This window comes from Tetrahymena thermophila (assembly GCF_000189635.1).
Source record: "Tetrahymena thermophila SB210 genomic scaffold scf_8254697, whole genome shotgun sequence".
Lineage (NCBI taxonomy): Eukaryota > Ciliophora > Oligohymenophorea > Hymenostomatida > Tetrahymenidae > Tetrahymena > Tetrahymena thermophila.
Genome location: NW_002476463.1, coordinates 1,850,247 through 1,868,686, shown reverse-complemented (window position 1 = coordinate 1,868,686; position 18,440 = coordinate 1,850,247). Strand labels below are relative to the sequence as shown.

Below are 18,440 nucleotides of genomic sequence, written 5' to 3'. Positions count from 1 at the left end.
CCCAACCCCAACCCCAACCCCAACCCCAACCCCAACCCCAACCCCAACCCCAACCCCAACCCCAACCCCCAACCCCAACCCCAACCCCAACCCCAACCCCAACCCCAACCCCAACCCCAACCCCAACCCCAACCCCAACCCCAACCCCAACCCCAACCCCAACCCCAACCCCAACCCCAACCCCAACCCCAACCCCAACCCCAACCCCAACCCCAACCCCAACCCCAACCCCAACCCCCAACCCCAACCCCAACCCCAACCCCAACCCCATTATTAATAGTTTTTTTATAAATAATAAAATACTAACATATATATCTTTGAAATTAAATATTTTTTCATTTACCATTTTTTTAGATAAGAAATACTTTTTAAAGATAGAAAAAAAAATAAATATAAAATATCAATAATATCAAATAAAATTATTTGAAGTAATAAAAATTATGAATTTTTAATAGGCTAACTTTTGAAAATATTTACCTAAATTTTGAGTTTGAACAAAATCACACAAAAAAATTTTTCAAATAAATTGATATTAACAATAGGAAAAAATACAAAAAGCCAAATTATTCTTATTTATTTAATACGCAGATAATCATAATATATTAATTTTTAGTAACATATTTAATACAAAATTTTTAATTAAAATGATAGCAAAAGAAAAAGATAATTTACAAAAAATAAGTAAGAAATTAATATTAATGATACATAAAAAAGCTTTTTATGATAAATAAAATTAGAAATAAATTACTTTTTTATTAATTTTTGTGGAAGTTAAATGAAATGAAATTAGATCTAGCAAGGCATCTATCTCATCTAATTTTTCTCCTTAATTATTTATAATTTCACATATTAATTTAATTTTTATAAATTAATTTTGTAGAATATTATAAATTTAAGTGCATTAAGACTAATTAGTTTTCTTAAAATATTTAGTTTTTTAGTTTTATTGATAAATAATCAAAATCAATTTAAATAAAATACAATAGCAACATTCATAATTATTCAAAGTTATTTAATGGTAGCTTTATTTCCTTTTAGTGAAACCACTTTAAACATAATAAATAATAACCAATAACTTTAATAATCTTAAAAATAAAATATAGTAAAAACTTTATACTTATAAAATATAATTTGGTTAATACTTATTTATAAACAGTATTTTAAGTATTCGATTTGATATTTATAAATTTTTAATCACTAACACTGACTCTTACTTATATGATACGAACTATTTATCAAAATTTATTTCATGTATGAATTTAAAAACAAACTAGCGGTGTTTTTTAATTTGATTTCAATTAAGATAGAAATTAAGAAAATTGATTTTTCTTTTCTTCTATTAATAATACGAAACAAACAAAACTGAATATTTTCTACTAATTCACGCTTTAAAAAAATATTGATATTATCATTTAAATTCTTACTTAAATTACTAGTTTTCATATAATATAAGAATAGTCCTTTATTTAGTAAAAAGGAAATTATTTTAATCATTGCTATTATAATTTATAAAAAAACTACACGTTTATTTAATAGTTTAATATTATAAATGCCAAATACAATTTTTAAAAAAGAGGTCATTCATTAATTTTCTAGCAATTTGGTTACAAAATTTTATTAAAGAAAGTATTTTTTTAAAAATAGCTTGGCTGAAAGTTTTATGAAAGATTGAAATTTCGCGTTATAGTAAAAATAAAAATGTTTTTTACTTTTTTGTAAAATTTTATTTTAAAATATTATAATAAACAAACTATGATTTACTTACTAAATCATTTTTTATACTGTACTTATCTAACTCATTTTAATGATTGATTGATTTATTTATTTGTGGATAACTAACTCTAACCAGATTAGTTATATTAATATTATGCATAAATCAATAAGAAAAGAATTTTTGGATATAAATAATAACTTTGAAATTTATTAAATAGCTATTAATTAAAATGGTTATCAAATTCATATAAAAATTTTTATTTGTTATTCTAATTTAGCAAATTTAGAAATCTTTTTCAACTATTATAACTAAAGCTATTCAGACAGATTTAAAAGAGGCTTCTTGCGTGGCTTCATTAACCGATACAAGATCATAGATTGGATATTTGCTAAATGATTTGTTAGATAATCCATAATAATATAACTACAAAGCTTTAGGAATATCTATGTGGTTTTATTACACCGCAACTTAAACTTCGCCCAATTATTCAAGCATATTTGGTCTTTCACATGACTTCAAATGTAAAAAATTTAATTCTTTTAAATCTCAAATTTAAAATTTAAAATAAAAAATTTAGAGCCATTACAAAACAGCAAGAGTGTTTTATAGTTTTGGATATATCTTTAAGCAACATCTAACTAGTTACTTTTTGAAAGCTTATATTTCTAATAATCGTAAGGATTTCCTTATACTAAAATTGCATAGAGCCAAAGCTCTTTTATGAATGTTTGGAGAAAAGCTATTATTGTTTATTAGCCTATTTAAAAAAAAGCCTACTTAAGAATTTAAGACTAAAATAAATAAAATAATTTAGACTTTTCATTAGATTTATCAAGCCTTAAAAACTATATCATTCACTTTTAATCAGATGGAATTAATCCAAATAATAACGTTTGGCTTAATCTAGATCATGGCACTTAGGATCCAGCCTTCACAAACTCTTGTTCAAAATAAAAATATGCGATGTTTCATTACTCAAATGATGAAGAATTCTCAATATAGGAAATATAAAATATATATTTTGATTACTATAGCTTTTAAGGATATTCTCCTTTCTACTACTTTCCTTTAAAAAGGTACTCAAATAGTTAAATTAGTGACTAAACATAGGCTTTTAGTAGATATAAGTAATTAAATTACATTTAACTTTTAAGATTATTAACTTTTTTTAATAAATTAAAGAAATCTATATATGCCTTCTATTAGCGAAGCTGTAATTGGCTCTTAAAATTCAAACTAGTTATCTTTTAAAATTGATTCTAATGATTATAATTTATACATACCTCAGTTAACACCAGGATAAACACTTAGTTTTAATTTGATCTAAGCTACTTATCAGTTTGTAGTGAGCTTTGTACTTGAGTATGGCAATTTAAGCAATGGAATTACTTTAATATCATCTGGAACATAGCTTTCTATATAAGCTATTGTTTCGCAGAGCTAAAATATTTTATAAGTTTTGTTGAATGGATAAGCTTAAATCTAAACTTGGGTTTTAGGGTAAACAGGTAGTATTCACACATTTTTAATAAAATTTGGATCAAGTTTAGCCTCAACTTCTATTACATATTTTGTTGATGGAAATTAAATAAATAACTTTATCTTCAACTCTAGTTAAATGTCTTTTTCATCTTTCTAAATTGGTTCTTAAACAAAACCTTCAAATTAGCCATAGGATGCAGACATTTTTTAAATTAGAGATTTTTACCTTTTTCCTAATGCAGATGCTAAAAAATCATCAGATTATGCAAGTGAGCCTGAATTTTAGTTATAAAATTGTAATTTATATGCCCAGTTTAACTATAATAGTGCTTATTGCCTTAGCTGTGCAAGCGGTTATGTTTATTAGTTCTAAGGCTCCTGTTCTTAAACTCAAGCAGGATCTGTATCTGATGGATTAACATAATAATCTAACTCATTTTATGGAGATAGTGTAGGATAAATAGTAGAAAGTTCATTAAATCCTTAAACACAACCATTAACCTACTTTTATCAAAGACAAGATAACAATTTTGACTTTTTGATTCTAGGATACTTTTAGCTGTAGCAATGGAATGATAAGCAATTAAGCACAAGCTTAATATATTTGCAAGTTAATTAAACAAATTCTTATTATTTTTTGAATCTTTATTTAGAGAGTAGTACTAAAGTAACACTAAAGATGACTTTAGATAGTGCAAATCTTGTTTGTTCTGTCAGCATAACTTATTCAAGTAGCTTATTAAATTAATGGACTTTATTAGGTATTGGATATTAGACTTCATCTGCTAGCGCTTATCTTGTTTATTAAGATATTTATAGTAGCCTCATACTTTAACAACAGGTTCTATAATGCACAGGAAATGTCTCTGTTGGAAGCGATACCAATTAGTTTATTGTATGTCTTGGTTGTTTGATACCAAATCCAACCTTATACAGCTAATTCGTTGGAAATATAAAAAAAGTAAAATTTATTGAAAAATTTGAAGGCTATTAAAACATTGGAAATTATGTTTACTATGATTAAGATGTGATGGAATATAGTGCAATAAATTTAAACTATTAAAATATCAATTCACTTTTAGATTTGTTTTCTCTTAGTTTACCAGGCTTATCATTTGCTTGCTAATCAGGGTATTACTTCTTCGAAGGAGTGTGCATAAAAAACTGTAATTCTGTATTCCGCTAAAGTTAATTAGGTTAATTTAATGCCCTCTATTAAAGTACAATCTCATGTGAAATGTGTCCTTCAAATTGCTTAAGCTGTACATCATTCAATGTTTGCACTAGCTGTAGAGTTGGTTATATTCTAAAGGCCAATTAATGTGTAACTTGCAACTCAGGTTATTCCTACGATACAGTTTCGCAGTAGTGTAAATAAGTATGTCCAAGTATTACAGATTAAATGAATGGAATTTGTGTATAATAATTAGATACTTATATTCATAAATCTTTACCATTACTAAATATGTAATGGACAACTAATAATGATGGATTTTAAATTCTTAACAGCGACAATACTTCCTAGCCAGATAACTTCATAAAATGCACTAATGGAATACCTTATCAATTTTTTTCATTTTATGGTGGTTATCTTCTCACTTCAACTAATAAAATCTAAAGAACATGGATGAATCTCCCAAACAATTATTATAAAGTTGTTTCTTTCTATGCTGTTTTATATGGAGATACTCCAACTGATAGTAGTTTAAAAGTTACTCTAAATGGATAGTAAACTAGTAGCACTGTTTTTAATATCATTTAAAGTGGAGCAAATATTTGTAATACGAGTAATAACGCATAGAAATAAACAATTATATTTTTATAATATGAAATTATGGATAATGCAAATTAGTTAATTTTAACAGTTTAGCCAAGTAATAATGGAATTGCTATCAGAAACGTAAACTTATTAGTAAAAAAATGTCACTCATCTTGCTACTCTTGTAAAGATGGACCAAACCCATGGAATTGTATTTTGTGCTAAAGCAAAAATAATATGAGAGTAGATAGTCAATGCATTTGTCAACTAGGAGAGTATTATAAATATTAAGGATGTTACTCTAGTCCATGTTATGATTGTGTAAAATGTGTTTCACCTAACTGTTAAGTTTGCGAAGATGAAACAGGCAATTGCTTAGTTTGTAATTCTGGATACGTTTAGCAATAAGGAAATTGTGTCCAGATTTGTGATAAAACATAATTTTATTTCAATTACTCTCCAGCATAAGTATGTTATGTGTAAAATACCCTTGCTCTAGATTCATTTTAACAAAGCAGAATCATTTCTAATCTGGAATTCTGGTCTGAATCAACAAACTATTTAGCTCAAGGATAGAGCTTATTATCTTGCCTTAATATGACAATGTTACCAAATCTAGGAAATAATGCAGGAACAAATGAGCAATTTAGTTTAAACATAAATCTCCCTTAATTTAAGAGTAATTATAAAGGTTTTCAGTTTAATACTTAGCTAGCTATTCTTGATAATATGACACTAAGTTATGATTATATATTATTTTAGTATTAAGGAACTACTGTTTAAAAAAAAACATTTGGTATCTTCAGTAATACTACTAATTCTTGTGCAAACCCTAAATTTAGTGATAGCCTCTAAAATTTCATTTTTTCAGTATATAGTGGGATAGGTACAATCAACTTAAATATTGTCTCAAATTTCTAAAATGATAAATCAAATGCAAGTTTTTCTCTTGGTGAATTCAAAGCTTACTACAGTAATAATTTTATTTTATTTTATTCAATCTAACATATTTTCTTTAATTTTAAATTAATTGTAGATATCCTAATCAAAAAATTTTTAAATCTTTAAAAATCCAAAATTAAAAACTATATTTATTAAATTAATTTTAAAAGAAAATTTGTGGTATTTATTTTTGATAATTTTATTGATATAATTTTTTATAGTTTTAAATGAGCCACTTTGTGCGTCTTATTCATACCCTTAAAACAATGCCAATCCTACTTGTTAAACATGTGCACCAAATGCCAAACTTACGAATAATGCTTGCGCATGCAATGATGGATATTATTTTAAATATATTCCTAGTAAATTAGATGGAATCTGTTTACCTTGCAATCCAGCTTGTAGCAGATGTTCAGGACCATCTGTTTATAGTTGCAGTACTTGTTAGACAGGTTATTTTTATGACGGGCAAAGGTGTATAAAAAGCTGTTCTGAAGGATTCTATTAAAATAGTACAAATAATTGCGCTCCTTGTGGTCCAAATTGTTTTGGATGTACTGGCCCTAAAGATTATTAATGCACTAGCTGTTAAATAGGGAAATATTTGTACATTAATAAATGTTACAGTGATTGCAAGACTGCGGACAGTAAAGCAGTAGTTGATAATTGGTCTAGATCATGCATAATACCTTAAAATTAACCAGGTTAACTACTTTTTTCAACATCTGACTAATTCGATCCTAGTATACTTTTACAGTACAAAATAAGTTCAGGATTAAATAGTAATACCATCTATTAATGTTAATAATCATCCATGCTAGGGTTATATAGTCAAACTATGAGCATGTTTATGTAATAAATCAGTCCTCATTCTATTTTATTATTCAATTTTTAGCTTTATTTGAATGTGGATTGCTCATCAGGATGTAAGTTAACTGTTACTATTTAAGAGCTTTAAAAAAGTTAAAGTTATTCAATCTCTTCTCCTAAGGTAGATTGCACTCCTTAGTCAACACTCTCTCAGTAATTGATCTTATAAGACATATAAAATTCATCATAAGATTATACATTTGTAATTGGAGTTACTGGCTCTGAATTTGCAGTTTCTAATATTTAAATTACTCCAATTACTTGCCATGTTTCATGCTTGTATTGCACAGGTCCACTCAGTAACTAATGTACTTAATGCTATCCAGGATCAGCTATTTAAGGATAAGGTAGCGTCGGATCATGTATTTGTTAAGATAAACTACTGGGTTTAGGATTATCAACAACGATTTGTAGTGATCCTCAAGGATGTATGACTTGCTAACAGTGTATGCTACCATGTCTTTCTTGCTATAAAAATGATGCTTTATCTTGTCTTACATGCTCTTAGGGTAAATCTCTATTTGTTAGTACTTGTGTAGATTCTTGTCCTCCAGATATTTCTATTCCTTCTTTAGATTCCAATAACAATAATATATGTTCTCCTTGCCCAATACCTTGTCAAACCTGCGATTTAAAGTCACGCTGCACAAGCTGTATTTCTGGATATTTATTCATTGCAGATTAATAATTATGTGTTACATAATGCCCAGATGGTTACTTCTAACCAAGTGATACCTCTAATTATTGCTAACGTTGTGGAGATATTTGTAAAACCTGTACCTAAAGCAGTAATAATTGTCTAAGTTGCATCGATGGATATTACTTCTCTTAAGATCCAGTATTAGGTAATTAATGCAATATTTGTGATTCGAGATGCCAAACTTGTACTGGACCATCGAATACCTAATGCATAAATTGCTCAACTTAACCTGGTGTGGTTTTATTTAAACCTTAAAACATTGAATATTGCTCTAACACTTGTGATGAAGTCCAGGGATATTATTTAGGCTATGATTAGAGCTAAAACCTAAAATGTATAAATTGTGCACCAAATTGCTCAGGATGCAACAGTTTAAATCCTGATACTTGCACCTCTTGTTTTTAAGGATATACTATTATTGAAGGAATCTGCTCTGCCTGTGATTCATCTTGCTATAATTGTAATGGAATTACAAAATATAATTGTATTTAATGCTCTAACTAATTGTATCTTCTGAATAACTAATGTATTCAATAATGTCCATAAGGTTATTTTAGTTAGTCAGAAATTATTTCAGGAGTATAAATTAATACATGTATATAATGTCCTTCATCTTGTGTTAGCTGTACGTCATTAACATCTTGTAATTTATGTAATCTTGGGTATTTCTTAACCAATCAGCAATGCCTATAATGCAAAAACAATTGTTAAGTGTGCTTTGGGACTAATGGTTCTTTATGCTAAAAATGCTATTTAGGATATTTTTTATAAAATTAAAAGTGTACAGATACATGCTAGTCAGTTAATGGAATAGGTTTTTATGGAGAAATTTCAACTAAAACCTGTCTCTAGTGTGATTTATCTTGTTTAACTTGTATAAACAAATTTCCATATACATGTACTAGTTGTTTTGATGGCTTTTATTTGTATGCTCCAAAACCAATTAATAGTGGTTCTTCTTCTTCTAATACTTAAAAAGTTATATTTGGAACTTGTAATAGCTGCCCTAAAGAATCTAAAACATGCTATTTTGATTAGACTTTAAATCTTGTTTAATCTTCTTCATGTAACTAGGGTTACTTCTTATATTCTAATGCATGTATAACTAACTGTCCCCAAGGTAATTAATTTAAACATATGCAAATTTCTAAGTTTACTTAACAAGCCTGCTTAAATTATTTTAATAAATATGAAAAAAAATAAAAATTAAATATAAATTAAATAAATTTTTTAGTTGCAAAAATCATAAATAATTTAATAAAATTATTTAAGATAATCGATTAATTTCTATTAAAAAAAATTTGAATCTAAGGAAATTTTTTTTTTTTCATTCAGAAAAAAGTTTTTTGATAAATTTTAGATTTTATTTTTAATTCTTTATGAGAGAAAATTTTTATATTTTTAATTAAACAAATTTTATCAAAAAATTATTTTAATTATTTAGGATATTTTGCGAATAAGAATACAAATGTTTGTGTGATATGTAATTAAGCATGCAAATAATGTTAAGATTCTACTGTCAATTAATGTTCTTCTTGTACTGATGGATTTGTTCTTACTTAGCCTTCTTCATGCTTACCTTGCTCTTAATTTTTAAATGGCTGCTTAGTATGTTCTTCTCAGACAAATTGTTTAAAATGTGGCCAAAATTTAATTTTATACTAAGGTTAATGTATTTCTACATGTGACTAATCTAAAGGGTTATATACATTTAATAATTAATGCAAGAATTGCGTTAGTCCATGCATTTAATGCACATCTGCTACAAATTGTATCCTCTGTGGAGATGGTTTTATTCTAAGCGGTAGTGCCTGTGTTCCTTGTAACTAATAGTGCTAAACTTGTAATGGAACTTCAGACCACAATTGTTCCACTTGTAGGATAGGGTTTTATCTATAGCCAGTTAATCAAGTATAGGCGATTTGTACATTATTTTGTAATTCTGGTTATTATGCAAATAAATTGTTAGGAAGTTGTGTTTAATGCGATTAGTCTTGCAGTGAATGTGCAGATTAAGTTTCCTGTTCAAAATGCAATAACGGATATTATTAGATTAGTGGTTAGCCTCTTTGCTCATAATGTAAGGCTACTTGTTTGACTTGTACTGCTCTTACTATGTGCACATCTTGTGTAGCTGGTACATTCTTAAGTAATAATGACTGTGTTCCTGTCTGTCCAAAGGGTTAATTTGGTTCTAACGGTTTATGCATACCTTGCGATTCTAATTGTGACTCATGTTCTAGTAATTCTACAAAATGTTAATCTTGCCAGATTGGGTATTATCTAAATAATAGCAATGTTTGTATTTAATGTAGTTAGAATTGCCTACAATGTTCTTCTGCTTCTGCTTGCTTGAAATGTGCTTTTGGTATAAAATTTTATAAAATATATTTACTTAAGAATTACTTTTATATAAATTAGGAACATTTTTAGAAAATGGATCATGTAAATCTTCTTGCTCCAACCCTAACAGCTATTAAGATAAAAGTTTAAATTAATGTGTTTTATGCGATTCATCATGCCAAACTTGCAATGGTTCATCATCTAGAAATTGTTTGAGTTGCTATAATGGATATTATTTTTCTGTTCTTAATTCTCCTTCAGGTATTTGTGTATAGTGCGACAGTAGTTGTTCATTGTGCACAGGTCCATCAAATAATGAATGCTAATAATGTAAAAAAGGAGTTTAGTATAAGCCTCCTTCCAGTTGTATTGCCTGCCCAGTATCTTAATATTTTGATGGAAGCCAATGCTAGTATTGTTCAAATTTATGTTTGACTTGCTTTGATTCTTCAGCTAATAGTTGTTTGTCATGTAAGCAGAATTACTTCCTAGATATTAATACAAATACTTGCTAATCTTGCCCTTAAACATGCTTAACATGCGTAAGCAGCACATATTGCACATTATGTGAACCAGGTAATTATTTTATAGTTTAAAATTAAAAAATCAATACAATTTTTTAATAAATAGGCTATTTTTTACTGAATAATCTTTAATGTGTAACTTAATGCCCAGTTGGTATGAGGGCTGATGTCAATTCAGGAGTTTGTATGTGTGATGTTACTTGTGGTAAATGCAACTATAATCCTACTCAAAATCTAACTACATGCTAAAAATGCATCAATTCAGATTATTTATTGAATGGAAATAATGCAGTATGCATTTAGGCTTCATAATGCCAAGGATATTAAGATTTATTAAATGGTGCATGTGTATAAAATTGTCCCCCACAAGCAACATATATCGATTTAGATGTAAAGTCATGCTCAAATAACCCTTGCTTGTCTAACTAGTTTATACAAAATATAAATAATATTTTATACTGCTCAACATCTTGTCCTCCAAGTTTTTATAAAGAAATGCAAACTAAATATTGTTTACCTTGTGATTTCAAGTGTCAAACTTGTACAGGTCCTTCAGATAGTTAATGTTAAGTATGCTAAAATAATGTAATTAATTTATTTATTATTATTGGAGGAGGGTTGATAAAAAAATTTTATTTTTTATTTTCCATTATTTTATTTGGTTACAAATAACTTTATAATTGCTTTAATATAAATAAATAGAATTATTACCATCCTGAAATACAAACATGCAAAGATTAATGTCTTCCTGGTTATATTCAACTTGATTAAACTTAAAAAGTATGTACAGCTTGCCTATTGAACTGTAAGATATGTGTTCCTAGCTTGATTTTATTTGAAGGAAATTGTATTACTGAATGCCCTGTAGGATATTAGTAAGTCTTATAAAGTTGTAAATATGCCCCACTAGCTGTTGTGAAGATATCAAATGTATAAAATGGCTAAGTAATTTCTATAAATGCAGATTTTGAAGTTCAATCTACTTTATATGCAACTTAAGAAATATAAAATGTCGTTTGGTCTATTACAAAATCATTAGATAAAAAGTTTGCTTCAGATTTTTCATAAATTTCATCAGCTTCATTATCCTAAGTCATTCCTTTTATTATTCTGACACGTAAATTTTTAAAATATAATTTTTTAAAAAATTCTTATTAAAAAAATAAAAATAAAAAAAGCATCTAATAATTTCATAATGTAAGTTACTGTTACTTTAAAGGATGGTACAGTTATTTCAGACAAAGTGAATCTTTTAACTTCTGACACTATGCATGAAGGTCAGTTCATAGTTGATAAAACCTAAGGTGTTTCTTACAATGACACTTTTGCATTTTAGATTAATAATTGGAGTTTTACTGAATAGTTATATTTTGATTTAAATTTTTATTAACTTTCTGGTATTTAATAAGTAAATATTACAAGTAATTCAAGTTCATAGATGGATTTTGTTAAAGATGAGCTCTTTTAATTGTATGAACAGATTGCTATTAATGGGTCTTTAACAATATCATATCAGTTTTAACCATTTAGCTCATAAGTTAACATAGTTTGTGAATTAAAAGTTTATACAAAAGATACAAGTGTTTAATCCTTTAAATATCTAATGATAAATCTTTAGCAATACCCTGGAAAGGTAAACGATTATGATTTGCTAAACGATTAATTAAATCAAGTTAGTTCTACTTCTGACCCTAACTTATTATAGCAGCTTTTATTTAAGTATTCACATCTATTAAAGTTTATGGTGTAAAAAGATCAAGCTAAGCTTGCTAAATTAAATTAATAAATCAATTTAAGGTAAGTTGCCTAGTTGAATGGAGTTTCTAGCTAAGATTTACCTAGCTGTGATAGCACAATAGATTGTTTCTCATAAGGATAATGCACAAATAATCCACTTTATTAATAAGGATGTTTTTGTACAAGTGGATTCTACGGTATTAATTGCGAATGGGATAGTCATCAATATTAGATAATTACCTAATCATTTTAATAAATATCTAATATTTTAAGCTCTAAACAGTTATCTCCAATAATTTAGTTTTAAATTATTGAGAATTTATCTGTCTACTTTAACATGTTCTATCTCAACTTTTCATCATTATCTACCTTATTAAATATGCATCAGTCGATCATAAACTAATATTTATCCAATAATATCGATTAAGTAAAAGGATAAATTTTGTAAAGGAGTCTTTCAGTCGTAACCAGTTAACTTAAATAAATGGATTAGGATTCAACTTCTTTAATAAATATGGGTTATAATTTACACAATAAGGTATCTTCTAATTTGAATGTAGGAGAAAAGTTAATCACTTCATCAGATGCAAGTTCTTCTGTTTCTTATCCTTATCTTCTTTAGAAATTGTCAAGCGATTAGTCTAATAAGCTTAGAAGATTAATACGTCTTAGATAGTTAGATGATAGTTCTAATGTTGGATTACCAGTTGTTTTTGGATCACTCACAGTTCAATTCCCTCCAGAAGTTATTTAAACAAATAAAAAGTAAGTAATTTAAGCTACCTCATGGAATCAGAATCCTAGATCGAACCCACTAGCAATAACTTAATGTATATCATTATCTGTTAGTAGCGGTGGATAAGAAACATCTGTAAATAACCTCTCATAACCAATAACAATAACTATCCCTAAATCGATCCCTTCTCCAGTTTCTTCTGATCCAAGTTCAATATCATGTACATATTATGATGAAGCAACAAATTCATGGAAGGTAAATAAATACAAAAATTTTAAATATTAATCTATTTTTTTATTTAATAGACTGATGGTTGCACATTTGTCAAAGAAACTATACTAAATATTATATGTTCTTGCACTCATTTAACAGATTTCACTGGATAAAAAGCTTAAGTTTAGGGAAATGCAAGCTCAAAATTAGCAGAAATAACATCAACTGTGATACTAGGAAACTCTTTGCTTTAGTAGTCTAGTTCTCAAAAAGTTGTTATCAACTAACTTCCTGTGTTACAGATAGGTATATTAATTTATATTTAAAAATAAAAAATTAACAAATATCAAATAGGATAACGCTCAGTTAATTTAGTCAATCAGTTAAATATATTGTAGAGTGGAAGTGCAGTGAATTTTGTCAAGAAAAACACTATCCTATTGATAGAAAACTAGTACTATACTGAAGATGTCTCAGAATTTTGGGAATAAGATTAAATCACTATCAAAAATTAAAACAATTAAAATTAGTAAGAAATTGCTGAGGGACAAGTTGTTAACAATTTACAAATTATATTTTATGTTCTGATAGCATTTAACATATCTTTCTATTTAATAATGAGAGCTCAATTTAGATTCAAATATATTAAAGTTGATTTTAAGTAAATAAAAATGTTTGAATTAAAATAAAATAAAATTGAAAGCTAAGTTGAAACAAATTAAGTTGAAAACAAACGAAGAAAAAACAAACCTAGACTTACTGTGATTTCATAAAATAATTTCTTAAAAAGAGGAAATAAGCTGAAGGAAAGAAGAAATGCATATATTTAAAATTTAAGAGCGGAATAGAAGTAATCAAATATTGAATAAATATCAGAAGATATTTAAAAGTAATACAAACCAACTTCTTAAACATCTATTTTAAGTATAGAAAACGATAGTCAAAATTAAATCAATCAAACTTTGTCTAATCAGTATAATTTACCTTCAGCAAAAAGTATTTACTATATTTCATCATAATAGTAGATAAATTAAACAAAAAATTCAACAAGTTAGCATTCTTTGGATGATGATATTGAAAAATAGAAAAAGCATGATCATCCAAAATTATTTAATGATAGTTCAAAAGATTTACATAGTGATACTAATACACGTATTTCTAGTAATTATAGAAATTCCAGATTTAATTTAGCTAGAAGAGAAGAATAATCAGAAAAACTAATTACTATTATAGATGAAGAAGAATTTGAGATAAATAGTGAAAATGATGAGCAATATAAGCTAAATGATAAAACAAAAAAGCCTTTAATCACAGCAAAACCAAATTAAAAGGATACTAAGAAAAAATTTCATTCGATGAAAGTATTTTTAAATGAAGGAGAATAAGAATATGAAAACCATATTTAAGATTAAAAGGAAAAAAGTACTAATCCTAGAGGTAATCAAATTTTAAAAATAGTTTTATAATTATACAATAAATTACTTTTCTTTAATAATTTTTTTTCAGATCTAATTTTTTCGATATGTTGGGGTAAAAAGGTGTATATATAATAGCAATATCTTTCTATCAAATTTAAAGACTTTTATAAAATAATAGAAGCAAAATATTTTTTTATTGAAATTTTTACCTCAAAAAATCAGAAAAAAAGTTAAATTTACCAATTAATAGACAAATTGTCCTTAATAATTAAAATAATATACCTAATTAATTTTAATTTATAATTAATTTTTATTTATTTATTTATTTATTCTTTTTAATTTATTCCCAAAATTTCTATTGGAATTATATTACTAGATTTTTCATAGATACATTACTGTAATTCATTTATTATTAAGTTATTCCTTCTGAAATAAAATTTAAAAACACTGAAATATTTCTTTCATTATTTTTTTATCTATTTTATAGAGATATTCCACCTCTATTTTTTATTTGATAAAAAACTAAATGATATTTAATAAATTAAAATTTTAAAAGTAATAAAATTAATTAAATTCTATTTATGTTTGAAGAAATATTGTAGTTTCTTGCATATTTAAAAAAAATACAAATTAAAATATTTAATTTTTATTTAAAAAATTAGAATAATCATTGAACAATTTGTAGAGAGTTTCAAAGTTGATCAAAAAATTGAAAAGAAACTATGAAATGCTTAATGGAAATAACGTTCCGAGCTTTAACAGTCTAGAAGTATTATCAATATAAAATAAATTAACTCAACAGAAGAAGATTTTATCTGATTAAGATGCTAAAGATAAAAAAGTAGAAGAAAGCAAAAATAGAAATTTCTATGAAACACTAGAATAAAAGATTTCTTAAAATAAAGGCTTTAAATTCTTAAATTCTATATAAAAGTAGGAGGAAGCTGAAGAATAGCTAACTATTATTATGAGCTTCCAAGAAAATCTATCTAACATGATCTAAGAAAAAAATATCGATACAGAATAATTATACAAAATCGAAAATAATGAATTTTTAATTTTGATCAAAGAAGAAATTTAATTACCATTTGAAGTTTAATAGATTTTTGAATTAAAACAATAAAAACAGTATGAATAATAATACATCAACAAAATCAAGAAAAATTCAAAAAAAGTTAAATCAGATGCTGAAGAAAATAAATTAAAAGAAATGAACTTAATATTAAAGCGCATTGATCAAGAAATAGAGTCAAAGCAAAGAATTATAAAACTAATGAAAAATATTATTAACTAATAATTACAGATTAATTCACTTTCTATATTTTAATTTTATTCGTTATGCACTTATTATGATAGGCTATTTAGCAATCGTTAGACAAAGAGCATTTACTTTAGCTGCTAATTAGTATTAGCAATATTTACTAATATAGTATATAACTCATATCTAAATTAATACTTTGAAATAAACACCTAATTTGGTATATTTGATTTATATTTGTATAGGATATTAGTTACTGTTGCTATTAGTCATGCAATTCCTTACTTCTTCTTTGGCATGCTAACTAATATATTTGCTTCAAGCTCGAAAAGGATAAATAAAATGCAGTCACTTGATTTTAATACAATTAATTCTCTAAGAAAAGATTTCATGATCTACTATATAGTAATCGGATTCCTTTAAATGGCATCATGTCTTGGAGGAATTTATTTTTATAGTTTAAATCAAACACTGTTGAATAGCTTTAGTTTAAGCTATCATGTTGCAGAAGTTTTCATATCACTTTTGATAAGTGGAGTATTTATAGATGGTATATTTTTCTTAGCTTATTTGTACTTACTCTCTCCTCAAGAAAAGCTGGAAGATGGAATTTTAAATAAAATAATTGCTTGCAGAGGATTTTATTATTACAAGGGATTTGATAGTTTAGAAATATATAAATAATATTACTTTTCAATAATCATGGAAGATTATTGATAAATTTTTATTGTTACATTTTTTTTCTGTTTCATAATTTTAATTTGTTTTACTTTTTGCAATTAGTACAAAAATTTAAGCTAATTATTTTATTTAAATTTATTTTAAAAATATTTTTATCAAATTAAACAAAAAAAGTTTTTTATTGACAATTTACACAATTAATTAAATGATTTAACACTCAACATAAAATATAAATTTTATTAATCAAAATTTAAAGCACAAGTAGTTTTTTTGTAAATTTATTTTATGAAACATATTAAGATCTATAACTTATTTTTAAACACAAAAGTTACTAAATTTAAATAAAACTTAATCAATTTTAGTTTATATGATAGGAACATATCAATTAAATGGTAAGTATTATAATTATTATATTCTTTCATACAAAATACTTTTTAGATTTGAATGCTTGATTATTAATTAAAAATGTATTTCAGATTTAGAAACAAAATAAATGATAATTAAATGGAAAATAATTTAAAAAATTCTAGAAAAAATAAAATAATTATCATCTAAAAAATAAATAAAATATTAAATAAATATAAAGTATGTAAGAATTAAATGCATAAAAAATAATATGAAATTATAAAATAGTAAATATTAAATGAAAATTTAGTTATTTCAGTATATAACATGAAAAAGACTTTAATAAATAATTAAATGAAGATTTTAAATTAATAATCTAACTCTAATAATAGTTACTATTTAAATAAATAATTATAGAGCTATTTAAATTAAAAGACATATCCAACTAACACCATAAATATGAAATTATAAATTGCTGAGAAAATAGTCAATTTATTTAAATTGATATATATCTTTTAATTTGTAAATTGTACTTTGGTTATAAAGCCTATTCGTTTAAGCTATAATATTTAGCCATGCTAAATGCTTTCAGAATAAGCTTTAGCTTCTGATCTAGGAAACAGATCTGGATGGAAAATAAGTAGCCTTTTAGGTGATTCTAATACCTCATTCAAAACCATTTCTTTTGGTTTATGGTACTATTATTACTAACAAAAAGATGGATAATAATACGAAATAGGAATATCTACTGGATATGATAGTAATTATGAGTTTTTTGAAACTATATTCATTAATTTTTTTATAAAAGGTTTAGATTTATCACTTGAACAGAATTTAATTGGTTTCTGGCACAATGGAGGCCAAAAAAATGTCTAATTTTCAATAAATTTAGGAAATAAAGATAATTAAATACTAACATTTTCTAGCTTTAAAGATTCATATGTAAATAAATGGAGAAGTGCGATACTTGTATTTTATAGTCAAAGTGGTTAAGGATATTTACAGATTAATGATGCATCATTTGAAGATAAATATGTACTATCAGTAAATGTAGGAGAAGTATCAAGCATGCTATAATCATATCCTTAAGCTTTTTTAAATATTGATTATTCTGTAGGATCTATATAAAACTATAATTCATGCTCTAGATAGAAAGATATCTTTTTTCACTATTCAACAGACCAAGAATATTCATTAGACTATATTTTTCAACTTTAATTTAAAACTTCTACTTTGCCACTTTTTTACTTTGACTTTAAATAGTACGACAACTAAGAATAAGTTGTTAATATTTCTCCTAAAAAAAAATTCATGTAAATACAAATTAAAAACTCATTCTAAATCTTTAGTTTTAATTTTTGAATAAAAAATTGACATTTCAAGATTATTTAACATATTTAAATGAAAATTGATAGCACTATTTTATTATTTAAAGGAATCTTTATCTTCTTTCTAATTAATTGATATTTCATTAATTAAAATATAAATTAATTATTTTATTAATTAATAGACATAAAAAATAAATCTACTTTTTTATAAAAATAAAAATTTTTTAAAACAAATATACATAAAGATTTATTAATCTTTGTGAAATTTTATTAAAAATATTTCTCCACTTCCACTGCTATATTATATATTTAAATCAAATATGAATAAACGTGAAAATTTAATAAATTATTTTTTTATTTTAGTAATTTAATGAGTATTGGAATAAATGA

General features: G+C 25.5%; 2 protein-coding genes across 2 annotated transcripts; both read left to right on the top strand. All coding sequences in view use genetic code 6, as the record gives it.

The window, feature by feature from the left end:
* Positions 1-1,943: 1,943 nt before the first annotated feature.
* TTHERM_00357150 (zinc finger lsd1 subclass family protein) lies at positions 1,944-16,413 on the top strand (the record flags this gene model as incomplete). Its single annotated transcript, XM_001010513.2, has 12 exons — positions 1,944-2,235; positions 2,292-2,841; positions 2,897-5,928; positions 6,119-8,587; positions 8,912-9,835; positions 9,889-10,386; positions 10,441-10,919; positions 11,037-11,451; positions 11,513-13,062; positions 13,113-13,326; positions 13,375-14,457; positions 15,101-16,413. The coding sequence occupies 12 exons, from the start codon at positions 1,944-1,946 to the stop codon at positions 16,411-16,413; spliced, it is 12,819 nt and encodes a 4,272-aa protein (XP_001010513.2).
* A 768-nt stretch (positions 16,414-17,181) lies between these two features.
* TTHERM_000357149 (hypothetical protein) lies at positions 17,182-18,084 on the top strand (the record flags this gene model as incomplete). Its single annotated transcript, XM_012796834.1, has 2 exons — positions 17,182-17,482; positions 17,531-18,084. The coding sequence occupies 2 exons, from the start codon at positions 17,182-17,184 to the stop codon at positions 18,082-18,084; spliced, it is 855 nt and encodes a 284-aa protein (XP_012652288.1).
* Between the last annotated feature and the right edge of the window lie 356 nt (positions 18,085-18,440).